Source organism: Triticum urartu, chromosome 4A (genome assembly GCF_056163025.1).
Source record: "Triticum urartu cultivar PI428250 chromosome 4A, HENAU_Tu73, whole genome shotgun sequence".
NCBI classification, from domain to species: domain Eukaryota; kingdom Viridiplantae; phylum Streptophyta; class Magnoliopsida; order Poales; family Poaceae; genus Triticum; species Triticum urartu.
Window position 1 is genome coordinate 563,557,680 of NC_141876.1, and position 27,363 is coordinate 563,585,042.

The 27,363-nt window shown below is 41.1% G+C and overlaps 1 protein-coding gene and 1 long non-coding RNA gene across 2 annotated transcripts; both read right to left on the minus strand.

Moving 5' to 3' along the window:
* Positions 1-9,037: 9,037 nt before the first annotated feature.
* On the minus strand, positions 9,038-12,408 carry LOC125554218 (BURP domain-containing protein 4-like). The gene is made up of 11 exons (XM_087519820.1): positions 12,339-12,408; positions 12,049-12,102; positions 11,788-11,841; positions 11,138-11,191; positions 11,008-11,058; positions 10,480-10,542; positions 10,341-10,403; positions 10,213-10,266; positions 10,077-10,136; positions 9,933-9,995; positions 9,038-9,775 (listed from the first exon to the last, which is right to left on the minus strand). Exons 1-11 carry the CDS (start codon positions 12,406-12,408, stop codon positions 9,096-9,098), a joined length of 1,266 nt encoding a protein of 421 aa, XP_087375946.1. The 3' UTR covers positions 9,038-9,095.
* Positions 12,409-25,391: 12,983 nt separating this feature from the next.
* Positions 25,392-26,605, minus strand: LOC125552833 (uncharacterized). The gene is made up of 2 exons (XR_007303806.2): positions 26,029-26,605; positions 25,392-25,876 (listed from the first exon to the last, which is right to left on the minus strand). It is a non-coding gene; the product is annotated as an uncharacterized LOC125552833 (long non-coding RNA).
* Positions 26,606-27,363: the final 758 nt, after the last annotated feature.

Sequence of the window (27,363 nt, forward strand, 5' to 3'; positions counted from 1 at the left end):
TTCATATATATGAACAAAATTAGTAAAAATTGTGAACATATTGCATTAGTAGAAATTGAATTGAGAGGAGAGGTACTCACAGTAGCCGGGGCGAGGCCAACAAGGGGATGGAGAGGGCCGGGGCGGGGGAGGGCGGCCGCGCGTGGGGGAGGGCCGGCGCGGGGGCGGGCGGCTGGAGCAGCGCAATGTGGGGAAGGGCCGGCCTGGGGAAGGGCGGTCACGCATGGGGGAGGACCAGCATGGGGGAGGGCGGCCGCGTGTGGGGGCGATGCAGGGGAGGGCGGCCGAAGCAGTGCAATGCGGGGGCGGGCCAACGAGGGTGGGGAGAGAGTGGAGAGGGAGAGTGTAACACCCACGATGCAGCTATATCTCCCATGTGTCAGAGCATGACTTAGAGGCATAACCGCATTGTAGGCATGTCGCAAGAGGGGTAATCTTTACACATCCCATGTACTGAATAAGAAAGGGATAAAGAGTTGGCTTACAATCGCCACTTCACACAATACATAAATATAGCATTACATCATCCAGAATACAATCAAGGTCCGACTATGGAACCAAAGAAAGACAACCCCTAATGCTAGATCCCCGATTGCCCCGACTGGGCGCCACTAATGATCAACTGGAAACAAAACAACACAACACAACAAACACGATCTTCATCAAGCTCCTCCTTGAGCTTAGTTGTGTCATCTGCACGGTTATCATCGGCACCTACAACTGGTTTTGGAAGTAAATTGTGAGTCACGGGGACTCAGCAATCTCACACCCTTGCGATCAAGACTATTTAAGCTTATGGGTAGGAAAAGGTAGTGAGGTGGAGCTGCAGCAAGCACTAGCATATATGGTGGCCAACTTACGCAAATGAGAGCGAGAAGATAAGCAAAGCACGGTCGTGAACTAGAAGTGATCAAGAAGTGATCCTGAAACTACTTACGTTCAAGCATAACACAAGAACCGTGTTCACTTCCCGGACTTCGCCGGAATGAAACCATCACGCCTACACACGCGGTTGATGCATTTTAATTAAGTTAAGTGTCAAGTTCCCTACAACCGGATATTAACAAATTCCCATCTGCCCATAACCGCGGGCACGGCTTTCGAAAGTTTAAACCCTGCAGGGGTGTCCCAACTTAGCCCATCACAAGCTCTCACGGTCAACGAAGGATATTCCTTCTCCCGAGAAGACCCGATCAGTCTCGGAATCCCGGTTACAAGACATTTCGACAATGGTAAAGCAAGACCAGCAAGACCACCCGATGCGCCGACACCTGATAGGAGCTGCACATATCTCGTTCTCAGGGCAACACCGGATGAGCACTCCGTACAACTAAAATCAGCCCTCAAGTTTCCCCGAGGTGGCGCTGCAAAGGACTCTAGTTCGGACCAACACTTAGACAAGCACTGGCCCGGGGGGGTTAAAATAAAGATGACCCTTGGGTTGGCCGACCCGAGGGAAGGGTAGGTGGTGGTGAGGCAAATGGTAAAACCAAGGTTGGCCTTGCTAGAGGAGTTTTATTCAAAGCGAACTATCAAGGGGTCCCCATAACACCCAACCGTGTAAGGAATGCAAAATCAAGGAACATAACACCGGTATGACGGGAACTAGGGCGGCAAGAGTGGAACAAAACACCAGGCATAAGGCCGAGCCTTCCACCCTTTACCAAGTATATAGGTGCATTAATTAAATAAGAGATATTGTGATATCCCAACAAGTCCATGTTCCAAACATGGAACAAACTCCATCTTCACCTGCAACTAGCAACGCTATAAGAGGGGCTGAGCAAAGCGGTAACATAGCCAAACGACAGTTTGCTAGGAAAGGTGGGTTAGAGGCTTGACATGGCAATATGGGAGGCATGATATAGCAAGTGGTAGGTATCGCGGCATAGCAAAATAGCGAGCGACTAGCAAGCAAAGATAGAAGTGATTTCGAGGGTATGGTCATCTTGCCTGCAATGTTCTCAGAGAAGACGAAAGCTTGATCCTCGTAAGCATACTCAACGGGTTCCTCGATCACGAGCTCATCTCCCGGCTCTACCCAAGACAAGAACACAAGCAAAGGAAACAACAATCAACCACGGTGCAATGCGCAAGCAACATGCTGCAAAACATGGCATGATATGCGGGATGTGATATGCAATGCATATGCGAGCTCTGGAAGGAAAAGATTGAACCAGGCCTCAACTTGGCAAACCAAGAGTTCCGCTGGAAATATGAGTTGATTTCGGTCGAAATCGATATAAAGATCACCGGAAACGGATGCACGGTTTGCAAATGGCAAGCAAAACAAGAATGGCACAATTCTGCGATTAACAGCACGATGCCATCTAGAATGCAACAAGAAACTAAGCTACTGCACTCCAACATATCAACAAAGCACATGACAGTGATCTACTCAAGATGCTTGACAAAAGATGAACACTGAGCTACGGCTAAAACACACAAGAGCAGGTTCAAACAAACATGGCAAAAGTGCAAAAGATATCAGCATCTCAGACTTAGTGAAATAACATGCCAGGAATTAACATCAGGAAGCAATGTTTAGAGCAAGATAACAACATGCTACAGGAACATATCATGGCAAAACAAGGCATGGCAGGAATCTACTCAAAGCATATAACAAAAGTCCCTTACTGGCCATAAGCCAAAAAGGATCAGAAGATATGATGGCACCCATGTAAACATAGCAAGTTTCGTTAATAGATTCAGACTTAGCAGAAAACTGGACATGGCATAAACAGAATATGAAGGCACGTTTGCGAGCTCGATGCACTCAACACAAGGCATTGCATGACAAGCTAAGCATACTACCAGCAAGAAGACATGTTCAAGAAGCTAACCATGGCACGAACAAACTCATAGCATGCATGGATCAACTACAACAACCGTGGCAAAATTGATTAACACGTAAACAATCTGCTAGGAACATTTTATAGCAAAAGTAGAGCAATATTGAGTCATGCTAGGGCACTCCATAAATGCAAACAGGGACATGGATGGATAGAGCATAACCATATGTCAAAATCATCCTTACTGAACATACTCAAAAGAAGCATGGATCACTCTGTAGCAACATGAACACATGGCATTAAAATAACAGCAGGGAATGACTTAGTGAAATTCTAAGTCTGAAATCACCAATATCACGAGAGCTACTTTGCATGCTTGTGCTAGTCACCACAATGATCACAAAAATACATGACATACACCCCTGTAAAGATGGCATGGCATATCCTAAAACACCTGTAGAGCTCATGCCCATATGCAGCACACAATAATCATGGCAAAAAAATGACAAATGCTCATAAACTGATAAGAATCAGGAACTAACATTTTATGGCACTCTTGCAATAGACATATGGGCATCAAGATGGACTCAAACAAGCATGGTGCAATGGAACAAAATGAAGAGCACATCGAGACGAACAATTTGATATATCATGCATGCAAAACGGAGCTATGGTGACAGAGTTATGGCATGATGAAGGAGGCATAAAAATAACACAGATCTTGGACTTAGTCGTTCCAGCACTGAGCGTCGGATAGCTAAAAGATGCACTGAGCGGAGGTTAGGGGTTGGCTCACCATGGGCTTCGGCCTAGGACGGGAAAAGGCAAGGCGGGCCGAGGAGGCGTTGCGGCCCACGATGCCGGCGGAAGGCCCAGTCGTCCTTCTCCCGATCCCGATCGAGAGCGGAGAGACAGGGGCGGCGGCGGTCGATGGCGGCGCCGGCGAGGATGCAGGACGGCGAGGGCCCAATCTCCGGTGACAGGGCGAGGGCGCCGGCGGGGTCCGGCAGATCGGTGGCGAGGTACGGGCGGCGGAGGACGGAGGCGAGCCGCGGGCGAGCGGGCGAGCGAGCTCGCAGGCGGTGGCCGGAGCGGGCGGCGGCGGCCGGAGCGCAACGCACGGGAGGCGGGGCCGGCAAACGGCGTATGGCGGCAGAGCAGGTCGGGCGATCCAGGCGCCGGCAGGGCTCGGCCGCGGGTGCCTGCGGCAGGCGGCGGCGGGCGGATCGGGCCGGGAGGGCCGGCTACTGGCTCACGGGCCCGCGCACGGTGGAGGAAGGTGACTAGCCACGTGGCAGCGGCAGATTCGGCGGGGCGGCGGCGCGGACACGTCTGGCTCGGGATGGACATGTCCGGCGGCAGGCGGTGGAAGAAGACTAGGGTTTCATCCGCGAAATTTTCGGAGGGAGACACATATATATAGGTAGAGGGAGCTAGGAGAGTCCAAATTAGGTGCGGTTTTTGGCCACGCGATCATGATCGAACGACCGAGAGGATGGAGGGGGTTTGGATTGGTTATTGGGCCACTTTGGAGGGGTGTTGGGCTGCAACACACACAAGGCCTTTACGGTTCCCCGGTTAACCGTTGGAGTATCAAACGAACTTCAAATGGTATGAAACTTGACAGGCGGTCTACCGGTGGTGAACCAAGGCCGCTTGGCAAATCTCGGTCCATTCCGAGAATGTTTAACACCCGCACACGAAAAGAGATAAAAGGGGGCGCCGGAGGACATAGGAGTGTCGGATTGCAAAACGGACAACGGGGAAAAAGCTCGGATGCATGAGACGAACATGTATGCAAATGCGATGCACATGATGACATGATATGAAATGCATGACACGCAAAAAAATGACAAGGCAACAACAGCGAATAACTGGAAGACACCTGGCGCAACGGTCTCGGGGCGTTATAGAGAGTGAGAGGCCAGCCGAGGGAATGAAGATAACATGAGTTTAGCACTAGCGAGGGAATAGGGCCACCGCTACTACTAAGCCCATTAGTTGTAGCGCGCATTTAAGGAACACACTGCTGCAAAGTGGGGCCGCGGAGCTGGGCCCGGGCCGGCCATAGTAGAAGCACCATTTCGGTAACGCGCTACTACTAACTGGTTTAGCAGTAGCGCGGGCCGGTGACACACGCTGCTACTGTGCACAGCCCCGGGGCCTGTGTGGAGTCCACTTAGTAGTAGCGGTTGTCTGGTGGGCCGGCGCTACTACTAATGGTTAGCTGCAGTGCTGGTGGCGTGCCCACGCTACTGCTAACTAGTGGTAGCGCCTATCTCAAGCCCCGCGCTACTGCTAAGGTTCTATCTATAAGATTTTTCCTAGTAGTGTTGGATTATATCCAGATGGCTAAGAATCTGGTAGATCCCTTAACGAAAGGGCTATCATGTATTTGTTGAAAATATACCCTAGAACCAATAATATTGTATTATCATACTTCTATATTCATAATTAAGAAATTATATTCTATGGTATAACTGCTATGATCCTAGAATATGCTGAAAGATGCTCTCAAATCGGATCTCAGTAGTGAGATGCATGGAAGACAAATCTTAGGTCAACCTAAACAAAAACTGTAAATAGTATATAACGACTGTGAGTTTCCAAGATTGCAGTCTCTTCCATAATTTCAATTGTAAAAACTCCCTTTATTTGTGAATCAGAGAAAGCATATGAAGGAAAGTGAGGTATATGTGCTCAAAAAGACACGCCATCAAACGTTTAATTTCCATGTTATTGTTGAACATCTTTTGTAATAGTTCAAATGCTAATGTAATTTCAATTTTCCTTTGAAATCTTATTGTGGTGCATTGACAGAAACCAAAATGTTAGCTATGTTCTGCATCTCGTAGATTCATGTTTTACATACATCATGATCAACACTTAAAGACAACCGATCTCAACCATAATCTCTCGCAAATAAATATGTTGCGGTTCACCTTGATGATACAACTTTAAAATCAAAGGACATTCTACAAAAAACAAACAAATATTATTGGGTATTAGACGATAATATGGAAGACATTTTTGCTTTTGCTAGTGACAACCCACCATGAAGAGTTGCTTAGACATTGAGGTCATTTTCGATACCGATGGCACGTGCAATGATGACTCTACCTGATGTAAATTAATTCATATCTTAGTTACTCCCTCCGTCTAGGTGTATAAGACTAGCCACAGTGGAGAGTAACATACACATATCCCTAGACTATGTTACTGCCTTCATAGTGGGTAGTAACATAAATGTGGTAACATGCAAAGCTTCATTTATTAGATTATATACTCATATTGCATTGACATGTGATGTTATAGTAACTAGCTAAGTTACTCAAACTACCTCTTTCCTCATTAACTCATTGCCACATAAGCAAATTTTCTGAGTTGGACTCGATGTTACTGTTGAAGTTACTCACATTAGACTAGCTAAGTTACTCAAATGTGCTGAGTGGGAGTAACTTCAGCAGTAACATCGAGTCCAACTCAGCAAATTTGCTTATGTGGCAATGATTTAATGAGGAGAGAGGTAGTTTGAGTAACTTAGCTAGTTAATGTAACATCACATATCCCAATGCAATATGAGTCTATAACCTAATAAATGAAGATTTGCATGTTACCACACTTATCTTACTACCCACTATGAAGGTAGTAACATAGTCTAAGGATATGTGTATGTTACTAGTATATGTTACTCTCCACTATGGCTAGTCTTAGCCTCTTAGGAAGAGCAGCGCGACCTAGGTGAATTGTGATTGGATGAGGACGAGCACGGCAAGCTAGGAAACTTCCAATCGCGCTGGTAGAAAACGAAAGTAAAATCTGCATTGAATAGGTGAGTGCATGCAAAACAGTCATCAATTTCTTGCCTAATCAAACACCTGCAGTGGTTGTTCTCCTGTGGGCGCCACCTCTTTCTCCCTAGGTATGTAGCAATACGAGGCTGGGAGGGAAACGAGAATGAGATTTAATGCAATGCGCTTAGGACTTTTGGGAATATCTGGTTTTCGTAAGATGTCCTATACACCTAGACGAAGGGAGTACCATAAGCTGAGTGGCCAGAGCTATCTATCCGATGCATCTCTCTCTAAATATTATTATTTGCATGGTTTGAAAGCCTGGTTCTCTCTAGCCCTTTGCGCTATCGATGCAACAGGTCATCTAGTTACACAAACTTGCTCCAATGCGGCTACTGCCTCACCTCTGTTGGCCTAGGCCCCTTGTCTTCACCTTCTCGGTGGCTGCTGCTGATATGGTGGTCCAATGCAGGGTCCATGCCCTCGAGTTTACCATGGCCGAGGTCAAACATAAAAATGTGCAATCTGCAGAATCTCTGATGCTTCTCAGTCAGAACAGTAGTGCAACAAGCGGCCACCACAGGCGGTAGGAGACATACCCGTCCATGCAACCCTTCTCCACGTTGGTCGGTGGGGAGCCTCTTCTTGTGGATCCGTCCTTCACGTGCCCCAACACCGTTCTCATGCAATGGTGGAACCTACCCAGGATGGGTGAATCCCCTAGAGATCTTGGGTCACTGCTCCGAGCATTTGCCTCCAGCTAGCTAGTACCACGTCTTCTAGAAACTGAGAGAAGAGAGGAGCGCGAGAAAAAAAAAAGAAAATCAAAAGTGGCGAGGGCAGAGGAGCTGTTAAGCCGAGAGAAATCACACTGTCGAGAGGAGAGAGGTGACGGGAACGAGACTTGTGGTGAGGTTGGTTGACACAAAAAGGTCGAGAGGGCAGATAATATCTTGCTTAAGTAGTGTGGTCAAAACGGTGACATCGCAGAAACCGTACAAACCGTGGCATGAAAAAATGCAGTTCAGAAATCAGATCCAAACTGGCAAGAAAACCAAATCCACATGTCAACGCCCCAGCGTAGCTCTTCGTAACACTGGGAATTCACCCTAGCCGGGTTCTTAGCTAGTTCAAATTCTCTCTCTCTCTCTCTCTCTCTCTCTCTCTCTCTCTCTCTCTATATATATATATATATATATATATATATATATATATATATAGCTTCCTGTATATGCACTAATCTTTTGGTGTTTATAATTAACCCAGGCTTAGATATCTTAATTACCTTGCTGCATGTCATGGTGACTAAATAAAAATATGATATTAGATAAATAGTCTACTATCATAATAATTAACAATGGAGCCAAATGACAATTGAGCCTAACTCTGATGGTTAGGTTCTTTGTGGTGGAACTAGCCCATCAGAGTGTAAGTCCTAAACTTGGCACTGGTGCACGCATTTTCCTGCATATATTTCAGGATTTTTGGTGGTGTTTTTTCAATGGGAGGACACGTTTTCGTTGACTACGAGGCGCGTGTGGTGAGTTCGTCAAGCTCAAGATATTATGCCGGTGTGGGTGTGTGGGTTCATATGGGTGAGTATATGTGCGTGTATCTGACCTTCTTTGATTGTACTGTGTTAAAAAACAATGGAGCCAAATCAATTACAAAAAATAGCTTATTGTGAATAGAATATTTACATGCTTATATCTTGCCTTATATGTATAATCGGTGCTTGTTAAAAATTTATTGATCTTTAACTTGATTATTCATGTTGGTTTGCACATCACTTCTACGGGCAATGCACGACAAGTCGTGTTTCCCTATATAGTATCTAAGGGTTCGTTAGATGGTGACATCACATGAAAAGTAAGGGGGCAGTTCTGCCCCACGCACGTGTTCCTATGTTTGGTTGGGAAAGAGAACGTGAATGCACCCATTTCATGAAAGGGAATGTACCCCTCAGATCTGGAACGCGATAGTTCCTCAAAATCGGCGGAACAACACAGAATCCCATCCCCTCACTCTCAACCATGTTCTAGCCCGTCTCTCGATTGTGCCACTCCCTCTCTCGTTTCTCCGGTAGTGCCGCACTACGGGGTATACAGTTAGAGGAGGATCAGTGGCGGTGTAGCACCTAGCAGTGACCCCTTCTTCTCCTAAAGTTATATCTTCCAATGGCAGCGTGTGAGACGTCGTGGATCTATCTCTCCTTCACCAGGGATGACCGAGATGACACAGATCCACCTCACCTTGACTATCGGCTGGGTGGCGAAAGCCATCAACGGCTCGTCCGAGATGCAAAACTAATAATGTGCAAGTGCATCATCATTGGTAATTAGTTAGAGTTACTTGGGATGCAATAAAAGAAAATGTTGGTCGGTAGCAGTCCAAAAACTCCCAGAATCTGGTGGTTATTAAGCATTTTTTTAACAAAAATGCAGTCACTCGGCACACTTTATTGATCGGATAACTAGATTACATAGTTCAATAGGAACTTTAAATATATCTAATAAAACATGATGTAATTGGTAGGCATGTAGTGACAAATAGGTTCACCACGCTTTCCGTCTAATAGCTCAAAGTACTGGGTGTCCCAATTAAATGTGTTCATGTGACACATGGCTATTGCCGTCACGCGCGGCATGCCATCTTTCAAACCCTTGATTTGCACCCCCAAAGACTGCACCTCTTTCGGCCGATGGCAATAAAATACCTCATATGGAAAATCCATAGGATGGCATGGCACCACGTTATTGTTGAGTTGGGTGATCTGTTCCACAACGTACATGGAGCTGGGGGTCTCATTCCCATGAATCCTTGTAATGGCTGCTCGTGCGCCGCTGACCCCTAATTCTCTGGTGGCGAACCTTGACATTGCTTCACGGGATGAGAAGCACATGTGAGGATCCTCCTTGTCAACCGGTTTGCCGCATGAACGAAGGGTGTCAGCTACCTGCTTTGCCTTGGTCGAGCCATGAGGTATCATGAAATGTGAAAGGATGGTTGCCAAGTACTTTAACTCCAATGGAGTAGAGGCAAAATGAACAGACTTTGGTGCACCATCTCGTGCAAACATGGTTCCTTTAGGAAGTGTAGTGCCGATGTGCAGATTCTTCTTCAGGAATAACATGCCGGTTTGAACTTTTATATGCTTGTGTTTTGTTGGTGCTTCAGGAATGGAGGAAGCTGCATTGTTATTAATTAAACCAATAGTTCTGCTGAAATACTGACATAGTAATGTTAATTTTGGAGATTAAATGCATACCTTTTTACATGAGTATTAACAAACTAACACATCATATTTAAAATAATCTCAACTTGATATGGTAGCACAAGTACTTACGAGAGTGTGCATGATTTGGATCCCAATGTCCCGCATAAGCACTTGCATCAAAACTGGTTTTTTCTACAAGAAATAACAAACTATGAGTTACTTCAGAACGAACACATTCTTTCACTTGATAAGAAACGTAGCACAAGTACTTACCAGAAGGTGGATGATCTGGATCCCAATGTACCGCATAAGCACTTGAACCAAATCCTTTCTCTTTTGAGGGGAATAATATGTGAGTTGATTCAGAATTAAAACATTCTCCACTTGCTAAGATATCACGGGTACTTACCAGAAGGTGCACCATCTGGACTCCAAGAGACCTTATAAGCGCTTGCCCCAAAACCTTTTTATTTTGCAAGAAATAACAAATCATGAGTTGATTCAGGACTAACTTGGTAAGGTAGCACAAATACTTACCGGAATGTGCATCTTCTGGGCTCCAAGTCACCTTGTAAGCACTTTCGCCGAAACCTTTTTCTTCTGCAGGAAATAACAAACTATGATTTTATTCTGGATTAACACATTCTCGACTTTGTGAGGTAGCACAAGTACTTACTGGAATGTGTATCTTCTGGGTTCCAATCCACCTTATAAGCACTTGCCCCAAAACCTTTTTCTTCTGCAGGAAATAACAAACCATGAGTTCATTCAGGACTAACACATACTCGACTTGTGAAGTAGCACAAGTACTTACTCGAAGGTGGGTTCCAGTCCATCTTATAAGCACTTGCCCCAAAACCTTCTTCTTCTGTAGGAAATAACAAACCATGAGTTCATTCAGGACTAACACATTCTCGACTTGGTAAGGTAGCACAAGTACTTACTCGAAGGAGGGTTCCAATCCACCTTATAAGCACTTGCCCCAAAACCTTTTTCTTCTGCAAGAAATAATGAACCATGAGTTCATTCAGGACTAACACATTCTCGACTTGGTAAGGTAACACAAGTACTTACTCGAAGGTGGGTTCCAATCCACCTTATAAGCACTTGCCCCAAAACCTTCTTGTTCTGTAGGAAATAACAAACCATGAGTTCATTCGGGACTGACATATTCTCGACTTGGTAAGGTAGCACAAGTACTTACTCGAAGGTGGGTTCCAATCCACCTTATAAGCACTTGCCCCAAAACCTTTTTCTTCTGCAGGAAATAACGAACCATGAGTTCATTCAGGACTAACACATTCTCGACTTGGTAAGGTAGCACAAGTACTTACTCGAAGGTGGGTTCCAATCCACCTTATAAGCACTTGCCCCAAAACCTTTTTCTTCTACAGGAAATAACAAACCATGAGTTCATTCAAGACTAACACATTTCTCGACTTGGTAAGGTAGCACAAGTACTTACTCGAAGGTGGTTCCAGTCCACCTTATAAGAACTTGCCCCAAAACCTTCTTCTTCTGTAGGAAATAACAAACCATGAGTTCATTCAGGACTAACACATTCTCAACTTGGTAAGGTAGCACAAGTACTTACTCGAAGGTGGATTCCAATCCACCTTATAAGCACTTGCCCCAAAACCTTCTTCCTCTGTGGGAAATAACAAACCATGAGTTCATTCAGGACTAACACATTCTCGACTTGGTAAGGTAGCACAAGTACTTACTCAAAGGTGGGTTCCAATCCACCTTATAAGCACTTGCCCCAAAACCTTCTTCTTCTGCAGGAAATAACAAACCATGAGTTCATTCAGGACTAACACATTCTCGACTTGGTAAGGTAGCACAAGTACTTACTCGAAGGTGGGTTCCAGTCCACCTTATAAGCACTTGCCCCAAAACCTTCTTCTTCTACAGGAAATAACAAACCATGAGTTCATTCAGGGCTAACTCATTCTTGACTTGGTAAGGTAGCTCAAGTACTTACTCGAAGGTGGGTTCCAGTCCACCTTATAAGCACTTGCCCCAAAACCTTTTTCTTCTGCAGGAAATAACAAACTATGAGTATATTTAGAATTAACACATTCTCAACATGGCAAGGTAGCACAAGTACTTACTTGAAGGGGGATCCCAATGTACCGCATACGCACTTTCACCAAAGTTGTCTTTTTCTAGAGGAAATAAGAACCTAGGAGTTAATTCACAATTAACAAATTTTTTTAGTTGGTAAGGTAGCACAAGTACTTACGAGAAGGAGGATCCCAATGCACCGCATAAGCACTTTCACCAAAACCGTTTTCTTCTACAGTAAATAAGAGTCTGGCGTTGACTCACAATTAACAAATTTGTCAACTTGGGAAGGTAGCACAAGTATTTACCAGAATGCGCATGATCTGGATCCCAATGAACCGCATAAGCACTCGCACCAAAAGCATTTTCTTCTGCAGGAAATAACAAACTATATGAGGTGATTCAGACTTGACACGCCCTCAACTTGGTAAAGCTAGCACTAGTACTTATGAGATGATGGAGGTTCACCCCTATCGCTGGAGTCAGCAAAGGCCAGGACAAGCAAGAAAAACGCTACTGCTATAAGCTTGATCGCCATATCTAGATCACTATGAATTGAATTTCGATGGGTGAGGAGGGCGGAAGGGTCTAGTTGCCTATTTATACAACTCGGCCATTCTTTAGTAGTGGTAGGTAACAAACACCCATTTTTACTAGCATTTACGGCATTCCATATATAGTTCGAACTATATATGGAAAGAAATTAAATATTACCTATCTTAGTTCCTAAGGAAACGTTGTACTCCTCCTAGTGCCATAGTATCTGCCCAAAAAATATTTCACGAGGAAACATTTTACTCCTATTCCTTAGTACCGATTAACTGCCATAATGTCTCTCCCCAAAATCACTGGAACTATATATGAAAAGAAATTAAACATTACTTATCTTAGTTCCTAAGGAAACGTTGTACTCCTCCTAGTGCCATAGTATCTGCCCAAAGATAATTCGTGAGGAAACATTTTACTCCTATTCCTTAGTACTCCCTCTGTAAAGTAATATAAGAGCGTTTAGATCACTAAAGTAGTTATCTAAATGCTTTTATATTAGTTTACGGAGGGAGTACCGATTAACTGCCATAATGTCTCTCCCCAAAATCACTGGCTCTAATTAACTGCCATATCAAGCGGAGTTTTTTTTTTACTTCGCACGCTAGCCTTGCATGCAACGTCCAGGAATTGGATAGTCGGACGGAATGGCACCGAACAATGTGAAATACTTGAGTGGCTTTTTTTAGGTAATATAATATCTCCCGGAGCCACAAGACTTGCATCACATGTTTAGTTTGGTGCTTAAACTTTATAAAAATACTGTTTTATGATCACCTAACTTGACTCAAGCATGGATATAAGGTCACAGTACACATATGTCGCGTATCCATGTGTATGGCACCACTTATCAGTGAGTGGTAGTAGTAGACACGAATAGTTTTACAAAAACACACTCAGATTTTTTATAGTTGCGGAAAAAGTCAACCACCACGACACATATTTACACAAAATTCCTTCACATTTTTTATTTACAGAAAAATCCGATAACAGTACTGCCATTATATGTGAAAATTGACAATAAAAAATAGGGTCGCTGGGACTCAAACCTGCATACAGCAGGTTTAACACGATACACTCAAGCCAATACAACCTCCAGGTTAGTCTATAGTGTAACACAGATAACTAACTTACATATTATTTCTGAGGAAGGTAACAAACTTTTTTTTGGGTACAAACTTTTTGTTTTGTTTCTTTAGGGGTAGAACCAAGCTTTATTCATCAAAATCCACCAAATGTGGGATACATGTTTGGTCGTGGGGTTGGCCCAACCAAACTTTTATTGTTGATTGGAAGCCAACACATGCGGAGCTTAAATGGGCTGCATATCTGTGGCCCATATGCACGCGCTATTTTTTAAGATATTTGTTAAAAAGGTAATAAATTTATGATCAATTATTTATGTGTTAAATATACATACATACAGATGATGATTAGTAAATATAAACAGTGTATTATATATGAAATATTTGGTAAAATGTAAGTAATAAATACATTTAAGATATTTGTAAACCGTAAGTAATAAAATTAAGTTCAAATATTTATGTGTTAAAATACTATACATACAAACCATGATTAATAAATAAAACATTTAAATATAAACTTGTGTATTATATAAAATATATTTAGTTGATACAGACATTGAAAATGTTTACTAGATAAATATGTTTAATAGATCCAAAAAAGAAAAACGTGTAGCTTATATTTAAACTATACAGAATGACGAATACAACCATTTACTAAATATATATGAATATTTACTTGTGCATAATTTTTATTGATGACTTATATTAAAAAAATATTAGCCATGATTGAATTTCCATATTAATAGTTTAAATTTAAAATTATGAATATTTTTAATCATGCAAAAATCGAACTACACAAATGTGTGTATACTTATTGAAATGTTTGTATAATTTAAATAATATTTTTAAAATTATAATTATGCAAACAAAATATGTAATACACAAATTTATATAACACACTGGTTTATATAATACTCAGGTTTATAAAATATTTAGTAAAAATTATCTTAAAATTATTAGCCAAAAAAATATTTTTGGAGGTAAAGAAATTTATATAAAAACATGTGAAAATATGTAACAAACACATTTATATAACACACATGTTTTACAAATATCTTAAAAAAGTAGCGCGTGGACAGAAATATACACAGTACATTTAAGCTCCACATGCATCACTTTTGAGTACATAGGAGTTCGTTATGGAGATTAGACATACTGAACTGGTGGTGAAAAGGCTAGAGCATTTTGTATTAAAAGATACGGTCGTTTGTTCGAGTCCTAGGGTATACTGGGTTTTTTTCTTAAGTTTCGTATAAGTGTCTTGCAGTAGTTGACTTTTCCATAAATAAAAAAAATATGAGAGTATTTTTGTAAAAATATGCCATGCCCAGCTCTATCACTCACCAATAGGTGGGTCCATACACATGGATACACTCAGATACATGTACTATGACCGTATCTACACGCCTGAGTCAAGTTAGATGGCCACAAAATCGTATTTTAAAAAATTCTAGCACCAAATTAAACATACGACGCAAGTTCTATGACTCCGGCTGATATTACCTTTTTTTTAACTTCGGCGACTTTATTTAATTAATAATCATATCCTTTACAATCAGCAGAATCAGGAAAGCAAGAGGTTTATCATGCCACACCCTTGACTCCTAACCCAAGAAACTAAAACAAGCAATAGTATGAGCACACTCGTTTACATCACACACACAATGATTTATCCTCGCCTTGCCGAAAGAACTCATCAACCTTCAACAAACATTAGTAATTACCGCACCCGACGCCGATAGTCGTCCAAATTTTCGATAGCTTGAACAATCGCCATAGAATCACTAAGAGTGGACAAAGAAAAAATGCCCATCTTATCAACAAGTCGTAGTCCCAACAATAGCGCAAACTCCTCCATCGTCGGACCGTCCATTGCATTCGGTTTATATTCCGTGGCCACAACAACAAAACCTCCCTTCAAGTCTTGTAAAATAGCACCACTCAAGGGCGGAGCTAAGGAGAGACAAGCAAGGGTCATGCCCCCTCCCCCCTCCCCCAATGGTTATGTCATATCTATCTCTACTTCTAATGTCTCAGTTGGTAGGATTGCCTCCGCGGGTTTTTTTCGCCCGCCATATTCGTCCGGTTTTTTGACTAGTTTTTCCGCCCCCTCCCCCGACCCCCACGCACGCACAAAAAAACCACCCCGCACGCACAAAAAAACCACCCCGCACGAAACGCCGCTCCTCTCGATCCCCTCGAGTAAACATAGCCGTCGTCGTGCGATCTTCCTAACACAGACACATGAAATCGCCGCCATGAACCTCATAGAGAAGATGCCGTCGGATCTCGTGCGATCTAGCTGCCACCGATGTACGGGATCGTTGCCACGGTATGGGATTGGCGCCACAGACGTAAGGGTCACACTCGCTTTTGGCACGCACCTCCTGACCTTCATCCCACGACACACTAGGGTTAGTGTCCTCCGCGCCGCCACCAACCGCTGCCAGCCGCCATGCCGACATCATCTTACCGACGAGTCCACGAGATCCCACGAGCGCGGACCTAGAGGCGTTGATCTGCGAGGCCAAGGTGCAGGCATTGCGACAACGCAAGGAGATGAGCACTGGTGCCTTCAGCATCAATTGTCGCTCGGTGCTGGCCAGGATCCATGGAGAGGTATGAGCTACTCAAGGATATCGCCACTGGCAACTTCGACGTCACGCTACTGATGTGGAACAAGGAGACCAAGGAGGTTGTGCCATGAAGTACATCCCATTGGGCCTCAAGGTAATTTCGGGCTCCCCTGTCATCCATTTGTTCCAGCATGGGACACTCCGGTCGAGTTTTTCTTATCCCGTCAGGATTCCCCTATTGCAAATTTAGCAACGGGGCACTTTTTCGGGTGTCCTGATGTGTTTGCGGATTGGTGAGAATGTGGCGAGGGAGATCATAAACCACCGCTCGGCGGCACATCAACATAATCCGTTTCAAGAATGTGTTTTTGCTCTTTGTTCCCATGAGTCAATCAGCATGATTTTACATGGAGATGATGTTTCTTCTTTAACAGGGGATGATGAACAACATGGGAACAAGGAGGAACCTTACCCGCATGTTATAGACTAAGCACTGAAAGCATGCTTGCATTCACTTTAGCTTGTTCATTTTGTTACAAGGCAGTGCTTTCGTTATGTGTATGATGCTTGCTTTTTATTGAAGGGACAATTGCATTTTTACCCCTAGTTGGTTCCTACCCACGGGTTTTGCCCTTACTTTTTCAGTCGAGGTCCCTCTAATGCCCTTTGATCGTTTGACCAAAACTTTGAAAATTCATAACTAATTCATATGAACTTAGAAAAATGCAAATACGATATCAAAATGTTCAGATAAACATTACCTTTATGTGCATATCATTTGCATTCAGGACAAAAGCACCCTTTAAACTACCTGAGGTAATTAATGTTATTAACATTATTAAAAATAAAAAGGTATAAACAATTTTTTTCATGAATAAAAATTACATGCAAATGTAGGTGATGTTTTCTGAACATCCAGATATCTTATTTGCATTTTTCTGAGTTCGTATCATCTTGTTATGAATGTTCTAACGACTTTGACCATTATTTGGAAACTTCATAAAAAATGTATACGAACTCGGAAAAATGCAAATAAGATATCAGGATGTTCAGGAAACATCGCCTACATTTGCATGTAATTTTTATTCATGAAAAAATATTGTTTATACCTTTTATTTTTAATAATGTTAATAACATTAATTACCTTAGGTAGTTTAAAGGGTGCTTTTGTCCTGAATGCAAATGATATGCACATAAAGGTAATGTTTAACTGAACATTTTGATATCTTATTTGCATTTTTCTGAGTTCATATGAATTAGTTATGAATTTTCAAAGTTTTGGTCAAACGGTCAAAGGGCATTCGAGGGACCTCGATGGAAAAGGTAAGGGCAAAACTGAGCAAGCTCGAAAAGTAAGGGCAAAACCCGTGGGTAAGAACCAACTAGGGGGAAAATGCAATTGTCCCTTTATTGAAAGATCTGTGCAAAGGAATAAATTCTGATATTTTGAAAGTATGTTTTTTTATGAAAAGTGGAACTACAAGTAATTTGTGGCCGCAATTTAGTGATAACCTTTATAATATGGACTGTTTATGGCCGATGTATTTTTGTAATAACGGTTGTTGTACATATGTTATCATCATAAGAGAGAGAGTATATTCTTTTGTTCCTCACAAACTATTGCGGATGGAGCTCATTTGGATGAATTTGCTACCGAGTTGAAACATTTTGAGGACCTGCAATTGAAGAATACAACACTTTTTGGCAAGGATACTAGAGTAATCATATCTACTGAAAGAGTGATGTATTTTCTTTTTGTTGGAGTTTTTTGCATCTTTTATAGACGTTAAGATTTGAGACATCAATTTGATGTGCTAACTATCAAGATCAACTTCGACATGTCTGCTCTCTAAAAGTTACTGTTGACCATCATTGGTGCATCCTATAAGGTATAGTTAGTACTATGAGTAACTTACTACACATTAACTGTAGAAGTTTCTATATAACTCTTGTGAATTCTAACCATGTTATTCATTTAGGATACCTAGAAGTATGTGGCATTACTAGAAAAAGGGCTGCTAGTCACCCATCCTCACACTACTCCGGCCCGAGCACGCTTAACTTCGTAGTTTTATCCAACCCCAGCACCACCTCACTTCACACGCACTTGTTGATATATCTATCATATCAATCCTATTAAACATTGCTGATGTCTAGGACTTAGTTCATGAGTATGATGAAATTTTGAAAAAATATTTCAAACTTCCCGGTCATATTACGTATCATATTTTGAAAAATAATTCAAATTTTTTTTTTCAAAACCAATTTTTTCTGTTACTAGTGGCGCACCTAGCATACGGTGCGCCACTAGTAAGTTTGAAATTTTTTGCCTCCGGATCTTAAAAGCCCCGTAACTTTTTTCTGTTAGGTTTTTGGGGATTTTGAAAATGTTTAACGGGGTTCCCCCGGTTAAATTTGGATGTAACTTTTCGAGTAGATGATTTTTCATATAGAAAACTTTTTAATCCGAGTTCGTATGCAAAAGTTATGCCCATTTTACAAATTCCAGAGAGATTTTGCAAATAAAGTCGAAATTCATATTTGGAAATTTTCCCAACAACTAGACCACATATCACATGGGAAACTTATTTTCTTTTATTTTTTTGACATTTCCATCAATTTTTTTTTATTTTTTTAACTGAAAAGGCGGTCCACAGGGGGGGTGCATTCGGTGGAAATTTTGGGCCAAGTTAGTAATGGCTCACCGTGGGAGTGATGCGCCATTACTAGTTAAACTAGTAATGGCGCACCACACCCACAGTGCGCCGTTACTAGTTTTGAAAAAAAAAACAAATTCTGAATATTTTTTTGAAAAAAACTTAGTAATGGCGCACCAGTTGACAGTAAGCCATTATTAGTTTTAACTAGTAATGGCGCACTGTTCACTGGTGCGTCATTACTAGTTTTGAAAAAATAAATAATAAAAAATTGAAAAAAATATTTGAAAAAAATTACTAGTGGCGCACCATGAATATGGTGCGCCATTACTAGTAGTAATGGCGCACTATCCACTGGTGCGCCATTACTAGTTTTGAAAAAAAATGAAAAAAAATTTGTTACTAATGGCGCACCGTGGATGTGGTGCGCCATTAGTATTTGGACACTAATGGCGCACCTACACATGGTGCGCCATTAGTATAGTATATACTAATGGCGCACCACATGTCTGATGCGCTATTAGTGGTCATATCATCTATAGCCCTTTTCCTAGTAGTGTGGTACACAATCTGAAATAGTTGCAGGGGAAAATAAAGCATTACATCCAGCACATCCAATCATCAGAATTGATGGGACATCTCTGTGTATAATCTTGGAGGAAGTGCTACTATTGAGAATGCTCCAATTGAATCAGGGAAATATGAATGTTTGACAGAAGAAATAAATCAGTTGTTGGAGAAGGAATACAGAAAAATATATTCTGTACGGTCTCCTTGAGGTATTTTTATCATTTTTAATGCCCCCCTTAGGATTTATAATTGCAAACACTTGAGAGACATGTCGTACAATTACAACAATTATCATAATAAGGTCTTATGGTTTTTCTCTACCGACGTATGATTTTTCTAGCAAACTTGAACTACTAATATCTAAATATATTACTTCGTTGTTCAAGCTTCACATTGCCTTAACCTTCAGTGGTGTTGCAAACCTCCTCCTGCACGTAGGATTGCCTCCATGGTTTTTTTTCGTCCGCCACTTCCATCTTGTTTTTTCGACTGGTTTTTTTCGTCCTCTTCCCTACCCCACACACGCACCAAAAAAAAAACCTACCCTGCACGAAACGCCGCTCCTCTCGATCCCCTCGAGTAAACGCAGCCGCTGTCGTGCAATCTTCCTGACACAGACGCACAAAATCGTCGCCGCCGACCTCACAGAGAAGACGCGGCCGGATCTCGTGCGATCTCGCTGCCGCCAACGGTTTGGATTGCCGCCGCAGACGTAAGGGTCACGCTCGCTTTTGGCACGCACCTCCCGACCCTGATCCCTCGACGCACTAGGGTTAGCGTCCTCAATGTCACTGCCAGCCGCCATGCCGACATCATCTTACCGACGAGTCCACGGGATCTCGCGAGAATGGACCTGGAGGCGTTGATCTGCGAGGCTAAGGTGCAGGCACTGCGACAACACAAGGAGAGGAGCGCTGGTGCCTTCAGCAGTAGTTGTCGCTCCGCGCAGGCCGGGATCCATGGAGAGGTACGAGCTACTCAAGCATATCGTGACTAGCAACTTCGAAGTCACGCTGCTGATGCGGAACAAGGAGACCAAGGAGGCTGTCGCCATGAAGTACATCTCATTAGGCCTCAAGGTAATTTTGGGCTCCCCTGTCATCCATTTGTTCCAGCATGGGACACTCCGGTCGAGTTTTTCTTATCCCGTCAGGATTCCCCTGCTGCAAATTTCGTAACGGGGCAATTTTTTGGGTGTCCCGATGTGTTTGCAGATTGGTGAGAATGTGGCAAGGGATATCATAAACCACCGCTCGGCAGCACATCAACAGAATCCGATTCAAGAATGTATTTTTGCTCTCTGTTCCCTTGAGTCAATCAGCATGATCTTACATGGAGGTGATGTTTCTTATTTAACAGGGGATGATGAACAACATTGGAACAAGGAGGAACCTTACCCGCCTGTTATAGACTAAACACTGAAAGCATGCTTGCATTCACTTTAGCTTGTTCATTTTGTTATAAGGCAGTGCTTTCGTTATGTGTATGATGCTTGCTTTTTATTGAAAGATCTGTTCAAAGGAATAAATTATGATATTTTAAAAGTATGTTTTTTATGAAAAGTGGAACTACAAGTAATTTGTGGCTGCAATTTAGAGATAACCTTTATAATATGGACTGTGTATGGGCGCTATATTTTTGTAATAATGGTTGTTGTACATACGTTATCATCATAAGACAGATAGTATATTCTTTTGTTCCACACAAACTATTGCAAATGGAGCTCATTTGGCTGAATTTGCTATCGAGTTGCCACATTTTGAGGACCTGCAATTGAGAATACAACACTGTTTGGCAAGGATACTCAAGTAACCATATCTACCGAAAGAGTTGTGTATTTTCTTTTTGTTGGAGATTTTCTGCATCTTTTATGGACGTTGAGATTTGAGACAACAATTTGATGTGCTAACCATCAAGATCAACTTCGACATGTCTGCTCTCTAAAAGTTACTATTGACCATCATTGGTGCATCATATAAGGTATAGTCAGTACTATGAGTAACTTACCAGACATTGACTGTAGAAGTTTCTATACAACTCTTGCGAATTATAACATGCTATTCATTTAAGATACCTAGAAGTATGTGGTACACAATCTGAAATAGTTGCACGGGAAAATAAAGCATTACATCCCGCACATCCAATCATCAAAATTGATGGGACGTTGATGCAGCTTGAAGCTACGTCGGTATTTACCCAAAGAGAAAGGGATGACGCAACACAGCGGCGGTAGGTATTTCCCTCAGATGTGAAACCAAGATTATCAAACCAGTAGGAGAACCAAGCAACACAACGTAAAAAGCACCTGCACACAAATGAAAAATTCCCGCAACCCGACGCGTAAAAGGGGTTGTCAATCCCTTTCGGGTACGGCGCCTCAAGATAGGCAAACGGACGTGAATAATCTTCTATTATATACTTAAAATAGAAGACAAATAAGCTACCACATTTATCCACATATGTTAATATTATTTGCACCGTTAGATTCAAATAATAATGGCTGAGATTAAAAGTTTTTACGTAACATGCTAACATGTATTTACTAACTTATTGAACTAGCACGTTGTCACGTCTATGCATATGCATATATTGTACATGTACGGAAAGAGTCAATCATCTACATGTAATTAATGAGTGCAAGCAGGAATCGTCCACACGGAAAAAGAGAATAGTCTGGACAACGTACGCCTAAGATAAACTACACAAGATCACACGGCAATATATATTCTATTTTGTGTGACACGTCCAGACGTAATCACATACTAGAGCACCACCGTCACATATACAAAACCTCACGTGCGTCTAATTCCAAATCGGGCATATGCATGCCAAAAAAACAAGGAGAACTACAACCAGACTCAATCTATAGAACTCCACACGGAGTCTTGATAAAAGGAAATACCATGTGGAGTCCTGATAAAGAGAAACTCCACATGGATCGGACAAGGCACTCAGCCGGCCACATCCAACCCCAAGAGTCAGAATCCAACCAATTCTGGACAAATCGATGTTTGTAAATCTGCTACCTGATCAGAGCACCACCGAGAAAATTGAAGTCTTCCAGAATTTGCTACGTGAGCACCACAAACAAAATCAAAGACTATGGAACAAATCTGCCATCCGATTAGAGCACCACCAACAATCGAAGATTGTCGGCTCTGTGATGCCAGACAAATATCAAAGAAAGCCAAAACTCTGATGTGGCTGCATCTCAATGCCCGGTGAAGTCAGGACAGATCTTCTGAGCTGCGTCTCACTTGAATCAGGTTCGTAAACATTATGAATTAATTAATCATTTATCAGAATAAAAGTTGCATAGATAGCTGACTAACAAATTCAGAATCCTTTCAAAGCCAAAAAACTATGGTGTTGATGAAGCTTAGTGCTTACATAGATAGCTGACTAAGAATTTTAGAATCCTTTCACAGCCAAAAAACTATGGTGTTGAAGAAGCTTTAGTGCTTACCAACAACAGGATAAACTAGAACATTCAAGTGAAAGTACAGAGAATGTGGGATTACCTCAATCATACAACAGATCATCAATTTAAAACAAGCAAATGCTAATTATATTTTGTTTGCACTGATATGGCAAAATAGTTCATGTCACTATCAACATTAAAAGCATCATGCTATTATCCGGAAGAATTTGATACAATTATATTGATGAAAGAAAATGATAATTCTATTTATGCATATAACACTTTTTTACAGGTATGCATATAATACTTTTAAGTTTGTCAAATCCACAAAGTATCACCATTGAGAAATGAAATTAATTTATTTCTTCATACTCCCTCCGTTTCTTTTTAGTCAGCATATAAGATTTGGTCAAAGTCAAACTTTGTAAAGTTTGACCAATTTTATAGAAAAAAATATTAACATCTACAATACTAAAGCTATATGGTATGAAAATTCATTTCATGAGGTATCTAACAGTATTGATTTCACATTGTGAATCTTCATATTATTTTCTATAAACTTAGTCAAAGTTAACAAAGTTTGAGTTTGACCAAATTTTATATGCAGACTAAAAAAACGGAGGGAGTACAATTTAAAGGTAAAGAAGGTGAAAGGACCATTAGAATGTTTTCTAGATTACAACTCCGAGTTTGCCACCAAGGACACGATACAAAAACAGGGAGATAAAGTTAAGCAAGGCTCAGGTATGTCTATACTCTATACTTTTAAATAATCTAATTGATATTTCTAAACTTGAAGAAATTAATCTCCAACTTTGTATGACATTGGATTATTCACCCAAATGAAGCATGTGCGATCAAGAATAACAATCCCCGCAAAAAAAGAAATCAAGAATAACAAAAATGATTTTACAAACTTCATATTGCCACAAGACTGCTTCTAATAACAGATCAAGTGCAAAATGCATGCCCATTGCTGAAATTTTAATTGGACTTCCACCATTGCGGCTAAGATTAACACTTTTCAGCTTACCCTTTTTTTTTGCGGGAAGCTTATCCGTTTAGGAGTGATGAAACCAGAACTAAGTATGGGGAATGTTTTCTTATTTTTCAAATGAGAATGTAATTATTGTAGAAATTCATACAGTAAGGCCAATGATGTTACAAACAAATCTAATAGATTTGTCATTGATTTAATAGGGTTGTGCCTAAAGTCAACCAGCGCCAGAAGAATATATACAGATCTACACAGCCGAAAAAGAAAGAGGCACGGAAAAGGTCTAAGTAATCCATGTGCACGCCTAAGTAATTCAATCTACTAGGAAATGATTGTTCACGTACAAACATATTTCAGTATGGGCCCGTACGTACAAAGCTAGGTCGCCTATACAAATTAGGAAAAAGTGGGCATGTCCTTTTGAGAGAGAAAAAAATATACGCCTAAGTAATTCAATCTACTAGGAGTACAAAATCAGATCATCTACACACTTTAAAAAAACATGGGCAGGTCCTTCGGTGAAAAACAAAAGGCACGCCTAAATCATTCAACTTACTGGGAAATATACTAAAAAGTCTAGCCGCCAAACACATCCCATGTGTACATGCAAGCACTTGCATCTAATTCTAACGGACAGACAAGTCGGACTTTGGGCAGAAAAATAGACAATGGTACGAGGCACGGTACAAAAACAACAAGCGCCAACCTATCTAAAGTCGTATACTTGATGAAGATTTTGAGTCATGCTAGATAAATCTAAATATCTTCTATTACTTTTCCAAATGAATCATGACTCATGTTTATTCACCAATATAACATAACAATTTTACTTGACTAACTCCATATATGCAGGACAAGAAAGTTTACCAAAAATGATCGAGATGGATAACAATAAACAAGGAACATTGAAATATTTTATAGAAGGAGAACATTACAAGAACTTACTGGAATGGGGCACAAAACCAAGACAAGTCAGGTGATGGTTCAAACTTCTTCTAAGATATGATATCACCACTTCTTGAGGAAACGAGACTCTCAGACCTGTAGTGCTTTTCTGACAATTGAGTCATATCAGTTATAGTGGAGTCATATCTAAATTATTTGTCTCTCAACTTCTTCGGGATGCTAAGTTTTTGGGTGATTTTTTTACGATTTTGTTTTTCACAACAATATGTATAATAATCTATTACACAAAAATATTCAAATGATCAAATTCTGATTGACACAAACTAACTACAAAGGAAAGTGGAAAGTCCTACTGCGAAAATTGTGGTACATATCAAGAAACCATAACACCTGGTAAGCATATTCTGCCAATTTGAATGAGAACTTCCATATTATATTTACTCTTAATGAGAGTGGTATGTAAAAATTGCTAAACTTATTGGATGGGAAGATCTCAGAAGCACCAAGCAAACCATTTATGTTTACTGAGATAGAGAAATAATGCTTGACAAAGATCAGTATAAGGCGGACAATTATTAGATAAGGGTCAAAACTTAGCACTATGAGAAACATGTCAAATTGTAATTATTCGAAACACATTCATACATGCACTTTTGTGAGTTTTATGTTGTTCTTGGAAACAACCCTTCTATCCTACAACCTTTTCAGTTGAAGAGAACAAAGAGAAAAGCTTCAGTGTTATAGGCATCTCCCACAACACATGTGAAAAAACTAAAATCTATTGCATATCAATTAACACATATGGGCCAAAGTCAGTGAATACATGCAAGCCTTCTTTCTTTGTCTTAAATACACCTATTATTAATATAAGTTGCTAATATATGGTAACAACAAATAGAAAGAACACACCTTTTATCCAACAAATATTGAACACTTTTTGCTATAGGAAACTTCATATAATTATTACGGTTGTCTTGAAGAGACAATAATCAAAGTTGGGCAGAATGTCAACTAAAAAAATAGGTTCGATTCCCTAAAACAACGCAAGGCACATCAATGGCAAGTGACATAAGTTATATCCTAGAACACTATGAAGAACATGGCCGTCCAACCCGACGACACAGCTCTAGGCCAGCGCCACGAACTGGAGAGCAACGCCACTCAGTGAAACGAATCTCTTATTTTCTCCGGTGACCTCGAAGCCTTGCTGCTTGGGGGCAAAAAATCCTTCTCTCCAACAGAAAATTTCTACACGGGAAAAGACGGAGAAAGGTCAGGTGACCTTAATCATCCCCTTCTCATAGCCATAGCAAATCTCCATAAAGAATTCATGCCATTGCTGGAGGTTAGCAGACCAAGATCTGGGAAGGAAGGAGAAGGAGAGGAAGATGAGTGATTACCTAGAGGAGTGCCACCCCTCATGTTCAAGTGGACCCAACTCCATGGCCATCCAATCGATGACGGCGGCGAGCTGCAGGCACGTGTGGTCGAGCTGGATGACATGCCGCCGCCGGGAGCCTGGAGCCACCGCACTCCACCCCAAATCCCACTTCTCCCCTGTCCTCTTTTCTTAGCAAGATCTAGCAACGTATTGTGGATGAATCCTTAGATCAGGTAAGGAACAGGAGGAGAATGAGAATGGGGAAAGGGATGAATGGTACTACAGCCGTATAGATGCAAAATACAGTAGATTTTTTAACGAGATGCAAAATACAGTAGATTTTTCAACGAGATGCAAAATACTGTAGATTAAAGAAACGTGAAGCTCCCAATGTAGAGTCAAGTGTAATCTTTGACTATGTGGCCCCTGGGTTCCTGACGTGCATTTTGCACGCGGACTTGAATTCGCTAAATGAATAAAATGACGAAAAGCGGAGTTATCAAAAAAACATGTGTCGCTTCGTATTGCTTCTCCCAATTCCATCTGTCAAGCGCTGCTCTATGGCGATTGTATCGGACAGCCTACGAACGCCTGCTCGAAACACTTCTAGCACTGTTTTTTTCTGTTGGGATGGTAAACATATATAGAATTTTCTTTTCTAATGCAACTGGTATTAGCTACTAACTTTGTATTGAGCTGATAAACGTCTTACATATTTAGGGATGGAAGTAGTACATAATATATTTTTCTGAAAATTAATCTAGGATTTTTCGTTGAAAAACCTACATAATCCAGTATCTCGGGATGGATTAGGACCATATTGTAAAAATAGACAAATAGACAAATAGAAAATTGTTAGACATTCATTAAAAATAAATGCTTAGACAACTAAAATAATAAACTGAGGTAACTTAAACACAAAAAGAATGGTATGAAGAGGACAATGCATATGGAGGTGTTCTACTGGCAATAATTATAATCTTTTGTACAATGTCAAAAAATGTTAAATGCATGTCTATATGATTAAGAAAAAGGGTTTTGTCAGGTCTCAGTCGACTAAGGCTTAATCAAGCCTTAGTCAAACGACATAACATGTAAGAAAAAAAACCCAGAAAAAAGTTGAATGGGTCTCAATGTAAAATCACACGAATATAGCATCGACTGCGACGTAATGAAAACTCAATGGATTGAGATTTAACAAGACTATCAATAAAAATAGCTAAAACATATTATTTATTAAAAAATCAACTCTAGCCGCGCAATTGCGCGGGTGGACCCGCTAGTTTGGTAGTAAATTGGTAGATCGAATGCCAAATAAAATAAATAAGAATAAATTACAGCAAGGTATTTTTAT